The sequence below is a fragment of the Melospiza georgiana genome, chromosome 2 (genome assembly GCF_028018845.1).
Source record: "Melospiza georgiana isolate bMelGeo1 chromosome 2, bMelGeo1.pri, whole genome shotgun sequence".
Taxonomy (NCBI): domain Eukaryota; kingdom Metazoa; phylum Chordata; class Aves; order Passeriformes; family Passerellidae; genus Melospiza; species Melospiza georgiana.
In genome coordinates this window covers 114,006,872-114,024,653 of record NC_080431.1, presented here as the reverse complement: position 1 = coordinate 114,024,653, position 17,782 = coordinate 114,006,872, and the positions used below count along the sequence as shown (strand labels likewise).

General features: G+C 38.3%; 1 protein-coding gene across 6 annotated transcripts in view; it reads right to left on the bottom strand.

Annotated features, from left to right (window-relative positions):
• Positions 1-17,782, bottom strand: part of KDM6A (lysine demethylase 6A) — a 153,230-nt gene that overhangs the window by 16,701 nt on the left and 118,747 nt on the right. For all 6 annotated transcript variants that reach the window (XM_058043110.1, XM_058043121.1, XM_058043111.1 and 3 more), the window contains 5 exons: positions 5,634-5,763; positions 4,074-4,179; positions 3,148-3,353; positions 664-728; positions 489-563 (listed from right to left, as the gene is read on the bottom strand). In XM_058043110.1, coding sequence (XP_057899093.1) covers positions 489-563; positions 664-728; positions 3,148-3,353; positions 4,074-4,179; positions 5,634-5,763 — 582 coding nt within the window. The remainder of the gene's footprint in view (positions 1-488; positions 564-663; positions 729-3,147; positions 3,354-4,073; positions 4,180-5,633; positions 5,764-17,782) is intronic.

The following is a 17,782-nucleotide window of genomic DNA, read 5'->3' as shown; positions in this document are numbered from 1 at the left end:
GGTCTTACCTACATATTTACTGGATAAAGAAGCAAGAGTTATGTAAAGGTGAAAACATATGACAGTATGAATTAAAGGAAAAAACCCATGAATAACAAAACTTCAGACAAAAAAGAAAAAAAAAACTTTAATATTACAATTTTTACACAAAAACTAAAAATTTGTGTGTTTTCAGAAGTAATAAAGTGGCAACCAAACAATTTAAAGCCTCACAATGAAACAAAGAGAATGAATTAGAAGGAGGACTAGAAAGAATGTTTCAACTCATTTCTGGACAAAGAAAAATCCTGGGAAGAGAAGTTTGAAAATATTTTTTAGCATGAGAAGGACTTGTAAGAACAGTTTGAAGAGCAAAGGTAACCATTTCATGTGGAAACTGGAATTCATCAGCAGACTGACTGATGTCTGAGAATACCACACTGGATTTCCAGAAGGATTATCATCATCTAGAATCCCACTGTGAGCAGGAGAAACTGTAATCAACTTACTTCTTGTCATCTGACAGGTCAATGTTGGTCCCAAACTTGATTGTTTTAAAAGGTCCTCTTCTCCTCCTCCCAGAGCTGCAAATGTAACAAATGGATCAGGCAAATGTGAAAAGGGAATGATGGAAAATAGCACACAGAACCAACTACAGAATGAACAGAGTTATAACACGCTTACTTATCAGAAGATGTGGATTCATTATCTGAGTGGTCCTTGTGGTGACTCTTCTTCTCATTTTCCTCCTATAAAACGCAATTTTGAAATGTTTTCACGTATATATACATACATACACAAAAGAACATATAAAATATATAGGTATAAAGTGATAACACAGAGATATAAATACATTTATTTCAAGATACTGACACAAACTTTGAAAGATCTACGTCTAAGATTTTATGTCAACATTTCTTCATTGTGAAGAAAATAAAAAAAGTCAGTCAAATGCATTGAAATAAATTTCTTCATGGCTGCAGATTCCATGACACTCAGGCCAGGACAACAGAAAATGTCTACACTGTAAATATTTCTGCTGGCCTGCATTCAAGCTGGAAATGAGAATATTGGCTTGCTCCTTTCTGAGGGTGACCTGGAATCCAGTATTAAAGAATTCTCTTAATATTTTCAAATAAGAACATCTACCTCCCTGCAAAGTCAAGCAGGTATTCTGACAGGAAATTAGGATGACTAATATTTATAAAACTAATTTAATAAAATCCATTATATAAAATCTTTTGAATTTTTCATAGCCATATGCTATTTTAGCACTAGCAGCAGCTGAGACCACGACTGGTGGAAAAAATCCAACCAGTATTAAATGATGCAATTTGATCTTTTTAGCAGACTGTGCTCAAAACCCTATTCTAAAGACTTCTATTTTGGCAAGTATATGGACATGGAAGGAAAGAGACAAAAAGAAGAAGGAGCTGTCTGGATTCTGTCCAAAGATCTCTGGCTTTGAATGGGATTGTTGTTAAATCTCAAAGTGCCCTGTGTACCTGAGAAAGTCCTATTCATCCTTTGAATGAAGGACAAAGAGAAACAAAAAGGAACCTAGTGATGATGGATTTATCAAATGCTGCAAGACATGTTAGAAAAGCAATGCAATAGCTGTTAGAGGAATAAAGAAAAAAGATCACTTAGGGCAAGCCAAAGAGAACTGTGGCTATAGAAAGAAGAAATAAAGCTTTCATTTAAACACTGCAGAGTCACCTAAGGACAGGTCAGAGCAGTGTTAGGCAAAGGACACATGTACAGTGTCTTTCTAATTTCCAGGGGAAAAATGAAAATCATCACTCTTAAAAACTATTTTATGTACTGCATTTTTACCACCAGTTGGTAAAAGTGAGGAAAAAAAATCAGAGCACTCTACAGGACACATTGTGGTGCAAATCCCAAGCTGAGGCTTTCAGTGGTATGTGCTAAATTATATATAAATAAAAAAAATATATAGATCAACAGATATAGATAGCTATTATATTCCAGTGATGTAACATTCTCCAGCCCCTCTGGAATGACATTCAGGAACAGAACACTGGTGCCACTGCTCAGGGGGCACAGAAACCTTCAGCCAAGATCCTCCTGAAATTTATTATCATGGCAGAGGGAGGAAAATCCCAGGTTCTAGAAGATTTCTGTGCCCCCCACTTCCCATGGTATTCCTGTTTCTTTTCCTCATCCTTTACCAGCTCAAAGCCTTATGACTAAATTCCCTTCTGTTCCCTTCAACTAGCAATTATTTTCTTTCTTTCTAATCCTTTCCTCTAATGCACAAAATTTAAATTTAGAATTTCTCTTTCCCTTCCTACTGAAATCATTCCTGTTTCTGTGTAAGGGCAGTGAAAATTGCAATAGTCAATTCCCCACAAAGACCTTTTCCCTATTTTCTAACAAACAACTGGTCAAAATGATCTCCTTGTCTTAGTTCTACCTTAGCCCCATCTTTTTGCAACACCAGGTAACATAAGCCTCCAAGGAGTGCTCATAGCCAATTTCAAGAATATTCTCATAACTCCAGTATAAAATGTTAAAAATACCAATAAAATCACATTTCACAGAATTCCAGAGTAAGAGAATAGTTAGGGTTGGAAGGGACCTCTGGAGATCATGGGGTCCGACCCCTCTGCCAAGGCAGGAAGGGGAAATATTATTTCTAATACTTCACTCTGTCACATAAGCCTAAAAACTTCTAAACTAAATATGAGCTGTTATGTTTGGAACCCAACAAAAGACTAGTATTAGTGTAAACTTCTAATAAGCCACATCCAAATTAATTCAGAAGAGTGGGAAGAACAAAGAAATCTGATTTCAAAACATGTGAAATTAGAAGCAATCCAAATTGTAAAAAAGCCTCAAGTCCTAAATATTTTAATGTGAATTTTGACATTATAATATAAAAGCTTAAACTAACAAACTTTTAAAGTATGTAATAACCAAGAGTTTAATATTATTAAACTTAAGTTTACACTAAGCATTTGGGAAGAACAATATACTATTTGTTCCTCTATTCAAAACAGATTTTGAAAATTTACCTGTGCTCTTCATGCTAATGGAAATGTCTCTTTTTCCTTAGCAGTTTCTGCTTTTCCCAACAGCCATTATTAATTGGCTCCAGAGTCAGTATGGAGTTTGTGAATAACTTGAAAATAGCAATTAACTTACCCTTAAAGACTCCTGGAATGAGGAGGCCTGGTACTGTGCATATTTAGCAATTGTTGTATGAGATCTACTGCTTTCACAACGCCAGATCTTCTTTGTTCCAGTGGGGTCCCAGTTTTCATCTGCTGGCTGCAGTAGTTGTGTCCTCACTTCTACTATGTGTTCATTATTGGCTTCTACCAATGTCTTAGTAGAGAAGAGTCCTAGATCTAATTAATAGCAATGAAATTAATAAATGAAGGTAAAATAAAATAAAACAATTTCAGGAAAATGCCTGAAGTTATCAAAAGTTTAGTCTAAAATCATTTTTACCACCTAAGTCTGCACAACACTGTCCACCTGAATGTTAATTATTAACATCCAAAAAACTTTCCTCCACATATCCAGTAGAAAATTAGAAAAAAACTTGGCAGCCATGGACTATTTTACAAGAAACATTTTACATGCCTTGGCTAAACAAATCAGCAAACAATGTTCAAACCTATTACCAACAAAGTATTTTTCAGAGCAGAGCTTAATGAATTTACTTCCATCATAAAACACGTTCCCTACCAGCAGTGGTAGTTTATCTACCTAGAGACTTCAAAATATTGCACACAGTCAAATTACAGATCATTAGATCTAAACACAAAGACATGCATCCAGTTTCTTATAGGAAAATGTCTGGATGTAAACTTCCATATCCACAGCTCAGTTCCCCACTGGGCTCAACAAAATCTGCTGTATTTGTGGTGAGTGTTTTTTTGACAAGACTGAAATTAGAAACAACAGCAAACTGAGAAATGAAAAATTATCCTAACGACTTGGAATATACAGGTAAAATAGTATTATAGAAAAAAAATATCCACTTCTAAGAACTGAGAGACTTCTTTTTAAAAACATTAATTCCTCCCCAAATTACAAAAAAAAAAAAAAAAAGGTAAATTTACCTAATTTAAGCGCTCCAGCAAGGCCACGTATTACAGTAACAGGGTTGTTTGGATTTGTACAAAATTGATGTAAAGGTGGAAAGAAAGCATCTCGTTTATTTTCCAACTGCAAAATTATAATGGAATATTAGATGTCAGATCAATCTAGATTATTCCTTATTTTTAAAACAAGAAAGAATGATAAAACAAAAGAGAAATAACAGAAAGAAAACAGAAATTTTCTGCATTTCCCTGCACTGTGGGGAATGAACAGCTACACCATACAATTCCTGCTATGGTAAATGCTGGGTTCACTCCTGAAATTAATTTGTTACTGTAATTTGTTTCTTGGCAAGAATTATTCCCAGGTTGCTTCAGCTTTGCAACTCAGGTTTCCTGAACTTAATTTCTTTATCTGACAGTAGCCTGGTACATTCCCTAAATCTACAGAATTCTCTGAAGAGCAATACAGTTTCTTTTCAGAAGTAAAAAAGTGCTAATTTTACAGCTAATGTATACAAGAAACAGTATAATTAAAAGACTACTCTCATGGTATATCTCATGTTAACCAGAAAGGTTGATTTGATTTTCTTATGCTTCTCTGCACCTATAACCTCAATTTTATGCCATAGCCTCCCTCCTGATTTTTTTTTTAATTGCTAGGAATCCTTGAGAATGCTGAAAGCATTTCTAGCAATGAACAAAACACAACAGGGAGCTCCCAAAGAGTGGCACAACTGCACAGTCTGTGGCAGTGTGGTGACTTTCCAGCTGTGTGAGGACTCAACAAAGCTGGGATGGACTTTTATTAAGGCAGATGAGTTTGGGTGCAACACCTGGAAAACATCTGGAAGCACCACTGCATCCTAACCCAGCTCTCAGCACACTCAGACCCAGGTGCCAGCCTTTTCTGGTCCCCAAACTGAGGTGACCAAAGCCAACTTCAGCTTTTTACATTGCCTGTATGGACACACTGTAATTTATTTTGCTGCTATTAAGGAAGTGGATATCCTGTAATTTATTCTTCTATTACTAAGGAAGTTAGCTCAATAAAGCTATTATGAAACTTTATTTTCAGAACAAAAGTTGTAATGCTTGGATAAGAAAATACTACTCAACTAAACCCTGCCTTTTCCTGGTGACATTTTGTTCCTGACGTCACCTCAACTTTTATTCATTTTTCTTCACTATGTTTTGAAGCAGATTGCTATGGGAGTTTAGTTTAATTACTTGCTCATTTATAAGCAAATGTACATACATTTTTTAAATAATGTGCATTGTATATAATGAACTGTGTGCTTATTCTGCCAACATTTTGAGTACTAAAAGTAAAAAAACTGAAGTATTTTTCCTTTTGTCTACTGAAATTCCTAATTTACAGGTACTTTAAGAGTCAAACTATGTCCCAAAAGTTTCTTTAAGGCTGGCATTTCTCCTGCCTATATACCAGTCTGGAGAGCACCGTAATTAGAACTCAGAGATGAACAGGACATCTTTAAAATAATTACATTATGTAATTCAGATATCCAAACAATTACAAAAGACAGGCAGCAATGCACTTCTGCCACTAGATTTACTTACATAAATACTAGGTGTAGGTGGATTCAGCTTGTCCTTTGGCAAGGGAGGGTACGGTGGAGGCGGTGGTCGTGGAGGTGGGCATTTATCCAAGAGAATACTACTGTTAGATAAGCCATTTTTACCCAGATTCCTAAAAGGAAACAAGAGCTGTCTCTGTCAATACTTGACAAATAAAATAAATGTGTATCAGTGTAATCTCTTATGCAAAATAATGTTGTATAAGGAGAAACTGTAATTTAAGATGCAAATAAAGCCCGTGTTTTAATCAAGAATTTTCCATGTATAATTTGATATTATTCAAACTTATTCCCACTTTGCCTGCTGAATTTGCAACATCACCACTATTAGTTAAAAATACAGCCATTTCCAATAAGAGCAAGCGTGACACATTTTGATAAAATTTAACAGGAAAATTTAACATTTCAACCGCAAATGAAGAACCTTAGCAGATGGATCATCATTCCACAGGAGCTGAGGCAGCAGAGCAGAAGTCAGAAAATGACAACGTCTCAACCAAAAAACTGCTGAGTCACAAAACCCAACTACAGCTCCACGGCAGCCACTGAACTGAGCCACACCTACCCCTCCCTGCCTTCCACATTTTGAAGCAGAAGGAGCCACTGCTGTATAATCCATTTTTTGGAGCAATAAGGGAAAGGCCCTACCCCAGTGAGCTGCTGTCAATGCTCCTGTGTGTGACCCCAGGGAGAACCTCTCTGCCTGCATTTGCAGCCTCTCCCTGGAGATTTCCAGGTGAGCAGGACCCACTGGATGTGTTACTTCTCCTATAATGGATGACCTTAAAAGTCTTCATTCTGAGCTTAGCCTGAAGTCAACATCCAGTCACCATCACTGGAAATGTACTGACAAAACCATCTCTTATATTCTTGTTAAAAATTACTCAACTACTTCAAAATTCTTCCCACTAAACACTATTCAAATCCTTCTTCCAACCTCCTTTGATTCACTGTTGTTACATCCCACAAAACAGGATGTTTCTAATGTATAATTTAGTCATATATATTCTTAAAATTCACTGATTACTGAAGTTTTGAGTTTTGTTTTTTTTTTTTTTTTTGTAACAGCAGTCTTCAGCAGAAAACACAAATTTTTATCAGATGAAACTCCCAGTGACAAAAATTTTCTGCAACTGAGCAACAATGTACAGCCAGGTACAGAGTAATGAGATCACTGCTTCAAATCAAGCCAGCAGAACCCACAGGATGGACGTGGGGCTTGAGATCAGATCAGACAGACTGACACGACAAACAATTCAAACAAAATGGACAAACATCTCCCACACCACAAAGCACACGTGTCACACAGCTCATTCCTTGTGCTAGGTGAGTCCAATGCCAGAATTTCACTTCCAAGGAAGTGAAAGAGTGATGCAGAAGCTTTGATCACTCATCATCCAACTTGGCAGAAAAATCACTGGCCAGTGTTTAATGTCTGGCGTAGTTATTGCAAAGGCTTCACTGTCCCCACAAATACCAAAAAAAGCCAAAAAAAGCAACCAAAAAAACATCCCCAAAATCACATGGCAATATAAAATCATCACCCTTCAGAAATTTATTGACCACAGCTGCATGAACCTCACAGCCAGACTATCCATGCAAAGTGAAACTAAAATCTAAACAGCAGGTATCAGACATTACTAAACCTCTGCATTACCAAACAGTGAAATAAACTCAACAAAAACAAATGCACAGTATCGAAAACAGGGGAGAACTCTGACAAAATTCAGTTTGCATTGATAAACAGTTCTCAGGAAATTTCTAACTCCAGGAAAAGTGAACTTGAAGCAAAAGGGACATTGTTCAGAACTAACAGGACTTGAGCTGCTACAGTCACAGCAAGGTGATCACAGTGAAAGTTCCTTAAAGAGCACCTGGGGGTTTCAGGGAAGGTGACAATGGAGAGAGGAGAAACTTCTGTACACTTAGAGGAATTACAGGTCTGAAAAGGCAGAGGAGAAGGGAAAGAAACTGAATGAAGGAAAAGATCAGATTAACAAAGACACCTCATAAACCCAGCACTTGAAGCTGGTATTACCAATTGCACGATGTAATTTCCTATTAAGCTACTAAAATGCTATGTGGAAATTTTAAGAGGAAAATGGACAAAGAATAGCAAAGCTGAGACAGCAAAACATTCATGATTTAAGTGGCACAGGAAACAGATGGGCAGAATATTTAAAGTTGTCTTTAACAAACCAGCTTCACTCTATCATAACTTTTTTCCTATAATTTTTTTTTAAACTATGAATCAGAATATCTTACTATTAATACCAAGGCAAGAGAGGCTATTAAAGAACAATTCTTGTAATTGTTAGTGTGCCAAACAGAGCAATAGAAATTATTAAAAAAACTACAGAAATACTAAAAATATTTGCTACCATGGTGTGAGTATCCACTGCCAGCCTCACCACTTCTGGAAATACAGAACTGCAGCCATTGCAAGGAAAGTGAAAGATCCTTTTTGACCACAGCACCTGTGCTGAAAATCCCACAAATCCCGGTTTCAAGAATGCAGTTTTTGTGAGAGGATTTCATAGTGGTTGAAAGGGGCAACAAATGCACTGCTCAAGACAAACAAGCCTGATTTATGCCCCCAAAAGAAACTGGATAGCCAGTCATCTGTGATGAAGGAATGAAGAGAAGGACAAACTCCATTAATTAAAATTCACTTCCAGAGGGAACTGGCTTGTTGTGGATGGTGCATGGCCAACACCCTTCATTCCCAGCGTGGGAAGAGACGGCAGGAGCAGCTGTCAGGCTCAGAGGGACACGGCCAGGGGTGCACAGGGACATGCAGCCTGCCCTGAGCCACAGCTGCAGCACTCAGACCACTGCAAATTGCTCCAGGGCTGAAAACACCAACTCATGGAAGCTTCACCCTGAGGAGCAAACCCAAACTGCCCTGCTTAAGAGAACATCAACCACTAGGGATGCAACTGGTGCCTTAACTTCACACAAGTCACTCAACTGAGTTGGAGAAGATCTCTGGGGTCGCTGAGTCCAATCCATGAGCAGCCCATGGCCCCGAGTGCCACCTCCAGCCTTTCCCTGAACACCTCCAGGGATGGTGACTCCACCACCTCCCTGGGCAGCCCATTCCAGTGTCTAATCATCCTTTCTGTGAAGAAATTCCTCCAGATGTCCCACCTAAACCTCCCCTGGCACAGCTTAAGACCATGTCCTCTTGTCCTGTCCCTGGTTTGCTTGGGAATATTTCATGTAGTCATGGGACCTTTTGAGCAAGGGATCATCACATTCATTAGAACACTCCTTTTAATTATATTTTACTGTTTTCTAGGATACATTCCCACAGCTTTTAAGAGACAGCTTACAGTCTTCAGTCTTAGGTAAAATCTTTCCCTCTGGCTGTACCTAAACACACAGCTGACCAGAAGCCCACGTGTGACACAGTTTCAACACCCACAGAACATTTATCAGGCAATTGCCAGACATGTTTTAGGTACAGGATTGATTCTGCATCATCCCACATGCCCAAAAAAACGCAAAAAGTATCATGGAGATTTAAAGCCACCAATATCAATTTTAATTCCATTTTAAAATAAAAATTCTACCTCAAAAAATAAAGTTAACAGGATAAAACTTATTTTCCCAGGACCAAGAGTCATTATCAATAATTATAATTCTTTCCATTTATTAAATTAATCACCTCAATATTTTCACTATTTCACTCAACCCTTATGTCACACTGAGAGAATTATGTCTATTTCTCAGGAAGCGTGCTCTTCAAGTCCTCTGGAACCTTTCCTGTTTTCCAAGAACTATTAAAAAAAACCTATATGAATTATAAACAGTTCTCTGGCTTGCTCTTTCAGAGTTCATGGATGCACGTTATCTGGGCCTCTCACTTAAAAATGCCAAATTTAAGTACAACTGCTGTTTAACCTTCTCCTTGACAAGAGAATACATTCCGTGATGTGAACATTTTATCTGCCTTTTTCCCAAGCACAGAACAAAAATATTTACTGAACACTCTTGCCTTATTGAACATTCTGATACTTCTGTGCAAACATTATTTTTCTTCATCTTTTTTGGTTTTGTCTAAAGGCTTTCCTCTTCCAAACATTATTTCTGTGTTTTCCAGAACTGTTAGCTTCAATACTTTTTAAAATATTTGTCCTTTTTGTTTCTGCTTGGGAGATAATGACTTTTTGGTGATAATGAAAAGTTCCTAAACAGCTTCCAGTTATCTATACATTTGGATTTTAGGTACCATTTACAGGTCAAAACAGAGTAAGTTACAAGCATTTGTGCTTAAGCAGTTATTTTTGTTGTGAAGTCAGTCTAAGTGAATTATTATTTGAGGATTAGCTGTATGAGAATTAACAAGGTTTTACTGCTCAAGAGATTATAGTTATTCAGAAGAACAAAATTAATACCCTCTCTTCCACCAATAAAAAACCACACTTAAAATGAACACATGGAACTGTGGATTTATTTGACACTCTATCTCAATTCTATCAGAATTAATTAATCCACAAAGAGGAAGGAACAAGACATTTTATTTTTGAAAGGTGCCTGCAGAAGGAGTCAGCTGAAGCTCTGGGCTGCACAGCACCCCCTTGGCGCCCTCCTGCCTCAAACCAGAACCTCCCACCCTTCACAATCAGCAGATAAAATCAGTTGTTTTCTTACTGGGAGTTACTGGAAAACCAGAGAAAACCAGCTGTCAATGCCCAGCAGCCTGGGAAGGAGGAGGTTACACACAACTCCCAGCTTGGCTCCCTGAGCTTCCCCTCCCCAAGCTCCTTCTGTAGCCAGGGCAGAGAGAGGAGCTCTCAAAGGGAATATAAAGAAGTCAAGTCAAGCTTACATTATGCTTAAATGCAAGTAATGCCAGATAATTACACAACCTGTTTATCATGCAATTCCCTACCCCAGCCTTTCACAACCAGGTACTAGCTGGCAATACTCCCAGAGATCTTTCATGAAACACAGAAAATCCTACAAAAGAACCATGGATTTTCTCATTATGCAAATGTATTTCTAATTATTTTTCAATTCTGTTCTGATTTTGACCTCAATAGTACAGGTTGGCAGTGAATTTCATAGGTTAATTACATGTTATGTAAGAAGTAATGTTCCTTTTTTTCTCTTCTTAATGACTATTACATCTTTCCTCTATTTCATTTGCTAATCACCTTGCTCTGAGGCTGTAAGACAAACAGAATCACATCACTGACTTACGTAAGAAAAGCATTAAAACAAGTGGCACCAAACTTTTTCATAGGCTTGCCTTTCCCTCTGAACTGCAAATTTTCCCATTTTTTTTTTTTTTACTCCCATGTATTTCTGCTTCCCACTTGCAGAGTTCTGTATTTGCCTTCTGAACAAAACAGAATATTCTAAGCAGTGTTTAGCTTGTGAAATCAGAGTGTTTAAAATTTCATTCTTAAAACTTTTGCTATGGTGAAAATCACTGGTCAATGAAATGTACTTTTCGAGGAACTGAGCAATTCTGTCTTGAAGCCAAAGAAGTCCTTTGTTTGTAAATAAAATTCCCAATAAAACAAGAATTGCTTTTGTTGTTTTTAAAAACAAAACACTAATTTAATCCAGGTCCTTCCTCCACAAAGTGCTTCCCCTCAAATAGATTTAGGCTCCTTTCCTGTGGATAATGGAGCTCCCAAACCAGTGATTCACTGACTTTCCAGACCAGGCTCAGGGAGCAGCACCTTCAGTAAGGACAGAACAAATTTTTTTCTGCCCTGGGCTCCAACAGAGCCCTTGGAGCAAGGAGAAGTTTGCCCACCTGAGCCTCTGCCATTCCAACTCCTCAGGAAATGGATCTACTGCCATTACATAAATGCTGGCCATTTATCAGCCCCTTTTCCAGACTGCTCAGCCCAGACCACCTTCACAGAATCAACAAATCATTAAGGCTGGAGAAGACCTCTGGCATGATGGAGTCCAACCTGAGACCAAACACCACTTTGTCAACTGGACCATGGCACCACAGGCCACCTTCAGCTGTTCCCTGAACACCTCCAGGGAGGGTGACTCCACCACCTCCCTGGGCAGCCCATTCCAATGTCTTATCACTCTTTCCATGCAAAAATTCCTCTGTTTGCTCCCTGTCCTGTACTTTTATCGTTTTACAAGGCCCCTTGAGAGCAGCTCGTCTCTCCTGGTCTCCTGTCACTTTTCTCAGTGGACTGCTCTACACTTTCCCTCTTTGAACCCCAAGCAAAAAGAACTATAAAAAGGCCTTATTAGCCCCTTTTGATACACATTACAGTCTAACCTACACCTCTCATTTGCCTTCCCCAATCATGCCAAACCGGTAAAGCTTTCAAGCTCAGAAATGCTTCAGAGTTGTCAAATGAGTCTTTCCATGGATCACCATAAAAATGACAAGGACAGCTTCCAGCTGACACAAAGTTGCCCAGCTGGGCTCTTCAGAACTGCCTGAGGACTTCTGGAGTTTTGGACCTTTGCCTGTTCTTTCAAGGCTGTGAACACACTTTAATAAACAATGAAGAAAAATAATAATAACCATGATAGTTCTTACTTCTTTAATGAGAAACAGTACAAATCAACTCAGGAACTTCAAGGACCTGACCTCAGATCAGCTTTAGAAAGGACAACTGGGAGACTTTAACTGAGATGGATCCTGGGTTTCTATCCCTGCTCTGGGATGGTAATGAGATGCACCAGTTGAAACACTGACTGAGAAATCAGCTGGTTTCACTTCAGTAGAAATAAACACCTCTGAATCTCAAGTCTTGTGATAATGTTTCATTAATTCTCCTTTCAGAAAGATTGCTCACAGGGAAAAGATACTTACATTTCTAAGAGCACAGAAAAGAGCTTTTGATAACAGTCTTTTTAAGGAAACATGATACACAACCAGACCAAGAAGCACACTCTTCTTTTTTTCCCCTATTAACAATGGGCTTTTCTAGTAACAAACTCAGAGCAGTTATTCTTAGCATATTTTCTTCTTTTAATTACACGGTTTTCACTTATGCTCAGAAATTACTTGGGGTTGTGTTGGTTTTTTGTTGTTTTGTTGTTGTTGGTTATTTTTTCTAAATGACCTCAACAGGAGATTTTCTTTAGGGATCTTAGTAAGGATAATTAATCTAATAGTGCACTCTTTTATCTGTTAATTTGCTCAGAGGCCTAAAGAATTTTACTCCACTATGTAAACAATTTACCAAACATAATTTAGTTCGTTTATAACCACCTTAAAATTTACTGCTGCAACCAGTTTTATTGGTAGGGAAGACTAACCAAATCCCACTTCCCTGAATCACCTCCTCAATTCCTTTTCATCCCTACACTCCAGCAGCAGTTTAACAAGATGAGCACATTTGCCACCCCACTGTTCTCCAGAACAGCATCTTAATGAGATTTGCATATCTGAGTCAATAGCTCAGCTCCTCCATTTCTCAACTCCTTGTGGCTTTTCAGTGACATTGTCTGGCCCTTCAAGGGAAGCTCCTTGTACAAGTATTAATTGCTGTGCCAGCACCCTATGTCTGACCCCTTCTCAGCCTCCTCAACAACCTCATTTCACCCCAGGAACAGAATGGAGCTCTGTTAAATATTTCCTCAACATTCGCACCAAGGAAGATGGATATAAAGAAACTTTTCAGCCTCCACAATTATCTTGCCCTACTTAAGTGCTCACTTTAGTCTTTGGCAAAACAAAGCATTTACCAAGCCCGTTTCTACAGAGCAGACAACTCATTCACACGTAATAAAAGAAGAATCAAACTGAGTTTTCTCTTTGGCCAGTGTTTTGCATTTTATGGTACAAAGCATCTCCTTTCACCTAACGGCTTCACTTGAGCAGCTTTTATTAAGACAACACTTGTTTATGTAAGGCAAAACGACAGTCTCCCAGCATTTATTTCTGTCTAACTAATTCTGATTTTGATTGTGATGCAAGACTTCTGAATGCCTGTTCTAATAAACTGCTTTCACTGTAAAAACCAGCAAATTTCCATACTTCTGATGCTCCCTTGTTCTTAAGCAACACACAAAACCCTTGGAACTTTAACAGGTCACTTTTTGGTGGTGAGCATTACCATAAAATCCCTCCTGTGAGATGAGCAACTTCATTATCCTGCAGTTCACTCTCCTGCACTGGGTCAACTGTAGTTACCTTGTGAATCAACTCTTGTGCTTTACTTAATCCCAAACTGCTACTAATTCCAGGTCTTTTGTGGTGTAAACACAAATAAACATGTAGGGTCTAAAAGATGCAAAAAAATGGCTCTTTTAGACAAGACTTTTTTAAACACGAAAGCATCTGAAGAAAAAAAAAATTAACAACTAGACATCTGAGGACTTCAATGCAACTTACAAAGAATAAAAACAGCCTGGTTATGAAGTAAGCATATAGTAAACAGAGCCAAATGCAGAACAATGAGAAAGAAAATAAAAATGAATAATCTGGTGCTCCAGCTATAAAAAAAACCCCCAAGTTACATCCACCTGTTCCTACCTGTAAAAATGTCTATTTTTGCCTGGAGAACACTATCAAGACAACAGGGTAACAGATTCCATTGACTACTGTCATATAGCAAGAAGAATGTGCCAGAAGACAACAGAATTAGAGATAAGAAAACACATTAGAGATAAAGCCAGAATAATTTCTGAACACATCAAATAAAATAAGGGTATGTATGCAACAACTGACACACATGAATACATTTAAGGCCCAATACCGTGCAGCTCCAATATAAAAAACCTAATTCTGCAGGACAACTCCCCTCTCTCCGTGCATTAAGCTTATTCAACACAGGTGTCTGGAGTCTTGTCTGGTCTTTTTATCTGTTGTGTTTTAGGGTTTGTTGTTATTTTTACAGAAAAAAAATATTTTCATGTTTTCTACTGTGGGTAGCTTTTCTGCAATTTTTACAGTAGTTCTAAAAACCAACACTTTTGGTCACAAATTCACATTTGAATCTCAAGATACCACTTGCAGACAGCACCCAAATATAATCAGTCCTACAGGAAGTACTTTCAATTCTTTGTTATTGCATTCCCACACAGTGTGTTAAAATAAAGGTCAACATGCAGTACTGAAGCTCACAGTATCTAATACATTAGCATATAAATATCTTCCATTTTACTACATAGATATATTATTTTTGCTATTCAGCAGGCCTTTGAGCAGATTATCTTTTAAAGTTCTCCCTCCCAGACATTTTTCTTTATGTCAGTCATGCACACAACAGCTGTAACAAGGATGTTCTGCCCAAAATTCTGCTCCAGAGCTGTCATGTGTATGCCTGTACATCTTAAAACAAAGCAAGGGCTAATCAGCTACTCAGTAAAAGAGTGGGAAATCTCTGTCTTCAACTTTATGAATATAAACTGTCAGACATATTAGAATGGCAGGGAAAAAACCCCAACCCTATTAACATATACAGTGTTTATACAGAGTTATAATTTTTATTAGTATGAAATAACAGATAACCAGCTCTAGCACAGGTGAGCTACTGTATTTCTCAGAGTCTCTTATTAGCAGACATATGCAGAATTTCCAGAAAGCTTTGTTTGTCTAGAAGAAATCCTGTCTCAGAACCTGTAAATGTAGTTCAGACTGATGCAGTAATTTACCTCAGAGCTGCTAAAAAATCCAAGTCTCTCCTCCACTTTTCCCTATCATCCTGCTTCTAAGCCCTCTGCCTTGCTGAATGAAGGTGCAGACAGGCTGAAGAGGGAGCTCTCAATCTCCAGTCCGTGTGAAAGAAAGGGAAAAAAAGCACATTAACAACACCTAACACCTTCTGAGCTGTCTGCAAACTGCACGGGACAAAGTATTAGCTTCCCTCCCTTGAAAAATTATGATTACATGAGCCCGTACTGACTGTAAGAAGCCAAGTGAAACACCTTTATGAGCCTTCCTTTATCTTGGAAATTAAGTATCATTAGGAATACTACACCTCCATCAAAGAGCACAAACGGAAGGACTTGCTGGTTTACAGACTTTGTTGCTAAAATGACAAATATTTTGCTACAAACACCAACTGCAGATGCCTCAGACAACAGCACACCAAACACATCAAAATGCAACATTTCACCAGAGTGAAACACTTCCCATTACTCTCTCAAGAAAGCTACATTCCAATTTTGGAGGCAGATCAGGTAAACTTTAAAAAAAAAAGAAAAACAAAAAAAAAACAAAACACAAAGTCTCGAACAGTTCATATTATGCCTATCTGCAATGCACTCATGCTAACACCACACACTGAAGCTATTTTTCATACTTCTACTAGAAAGAACACATAAATGGTCCCAATTAAAAAAAAAAAAGCTGTTAAGCTGTTAATTTTTATGAATGTAGTATGTGTAGCAATGTCACTTGGAAATGAACGTTACAGTAAGACTTAATATTTAAAAGATGACAAAATAGGCTCCCTAAAGGTTTTTTTTCCTCTCTTTTATGAAATTTATCTTGGTAACAGATAGTGACAGACTGCTATATCATGGACAGTATTAGTCATCAAATCCCACAACATTAGGAACTACAAGCTCTCAGTCACAGTAACAGATGCAGGGTTTTTGTAAAACAATAGAAACATGCTTTTATACTATTTTTTTAATATCAAAAGAGTAATGCTCAAAACCACCATATTTGCTATATAAAATATAGCAAAAATACATCCTAAATAAAGTGTTTTGGAGTAAAATATATTGAGGTGATAAAAATTCCAACAAGAATTCTAACAGAGAAAAATACAGACAACATTTCAACTAAAAGAACTGCAAACAGGAAGACAGCTGAGTACAGCCCAAAACATTCAATAACCATATACTAATGATTAAAGGGACTTCTGTGAACTTTAAAGGCATCTTAGGTAACATTTTCAAACACAGTGACAACTGTAAAGGACAGCTACAGAAATTACAGTGCTCTAAATGGTCATTTAAAATTCTCAGCTTGTTTGGATTTCAAACAATTTAGTTTTTTTTAAGAAAGCAGGCAAATCTCTCCAAAGACTACCAAGAAAACTTGAGGACTTGGAGGTGTTTTTCACAGAGAAGGCTGTGAGCAGCAAGCACTAAATGTGAATTTGCAAAGCTAATGACTGCCTGACAGGCTCCCTGCTAGCACAGGCACCAGAGATGAACACTGCCAGATTTAGCTGCATCAATTTAAGTTATTATTGCTCAGGGTTCAACCATCCTCCTCTGCCACAGCCACTGGCTACTGCAGGGGGGTTGAATTTGCTGCTTTTCTAACACCACTGTAACCTGCAGTGAAATATCTTTGCCACAGGTCATTGCTAAGAAGTTTTAGCTGAACTTCTACAACCCAGCCTTCCACACTCTGTGCCATTCTGCATTTCCAGCCATGAAAACACCTGGGAAAACACTGTGAAATTTGCACAACCACACTGCAATCCCTGCCAGGTTTTCTAGTGGAAGGCCTCACATTTTGCCTTTATCTAGTCTGCCTCTGATCTAAAATGATCCAAGCTTACTGACTAAAGGTAAAAACCAACAGTAACACACCTGCTGATCAACTGGAACATAAAATGGACCAACCCTAAACTCCTGAACAATCAAAAATACCTGAACTTGAACACAACAGACTCACAACCTGCTGCACAAATGCATTTTTAACACAATCCATCAGCTGAACAGCTCCTGGGCTTCAGCTATAGATGCTGAAACCATCACTACCCAAAAAGCCATCTCTGGGGGGTACAGGGCTGAAGGACAAGCTGACACACCAGATGGCTGTGTGACCACTCAGGGGGACACCAACAGGCTGGAGAAATGGGCCAACACCAATCCTGGGCATTCAGCACAGGCAAATGCCAAGTCCTGCAGCAGGGGAAGAACAACCCCATGCACTGGTACATGGAAAATAGAGATTTTCTACATCAGGGGTGACCCAGCATGAAGAGCTTTGTCCAGGCTGACTGTGGAGTCTTTCCACCCTTGGAAATATTTAAAACCTGTCTGGACACGGCTCTGAGCATCCTGCTCTAGCTGGCCCTGCTGGGAGCTGGGAAGATGGATGAGATGATCTCCACAGAGACCCCTTCCTGCACCTCCCACCTCAACATTCTGTGATTATTTATTACTTTTCCAATGAGAACACTGATTTGTGATGACAGACCAAATCTGTCTGACTTATCAAGG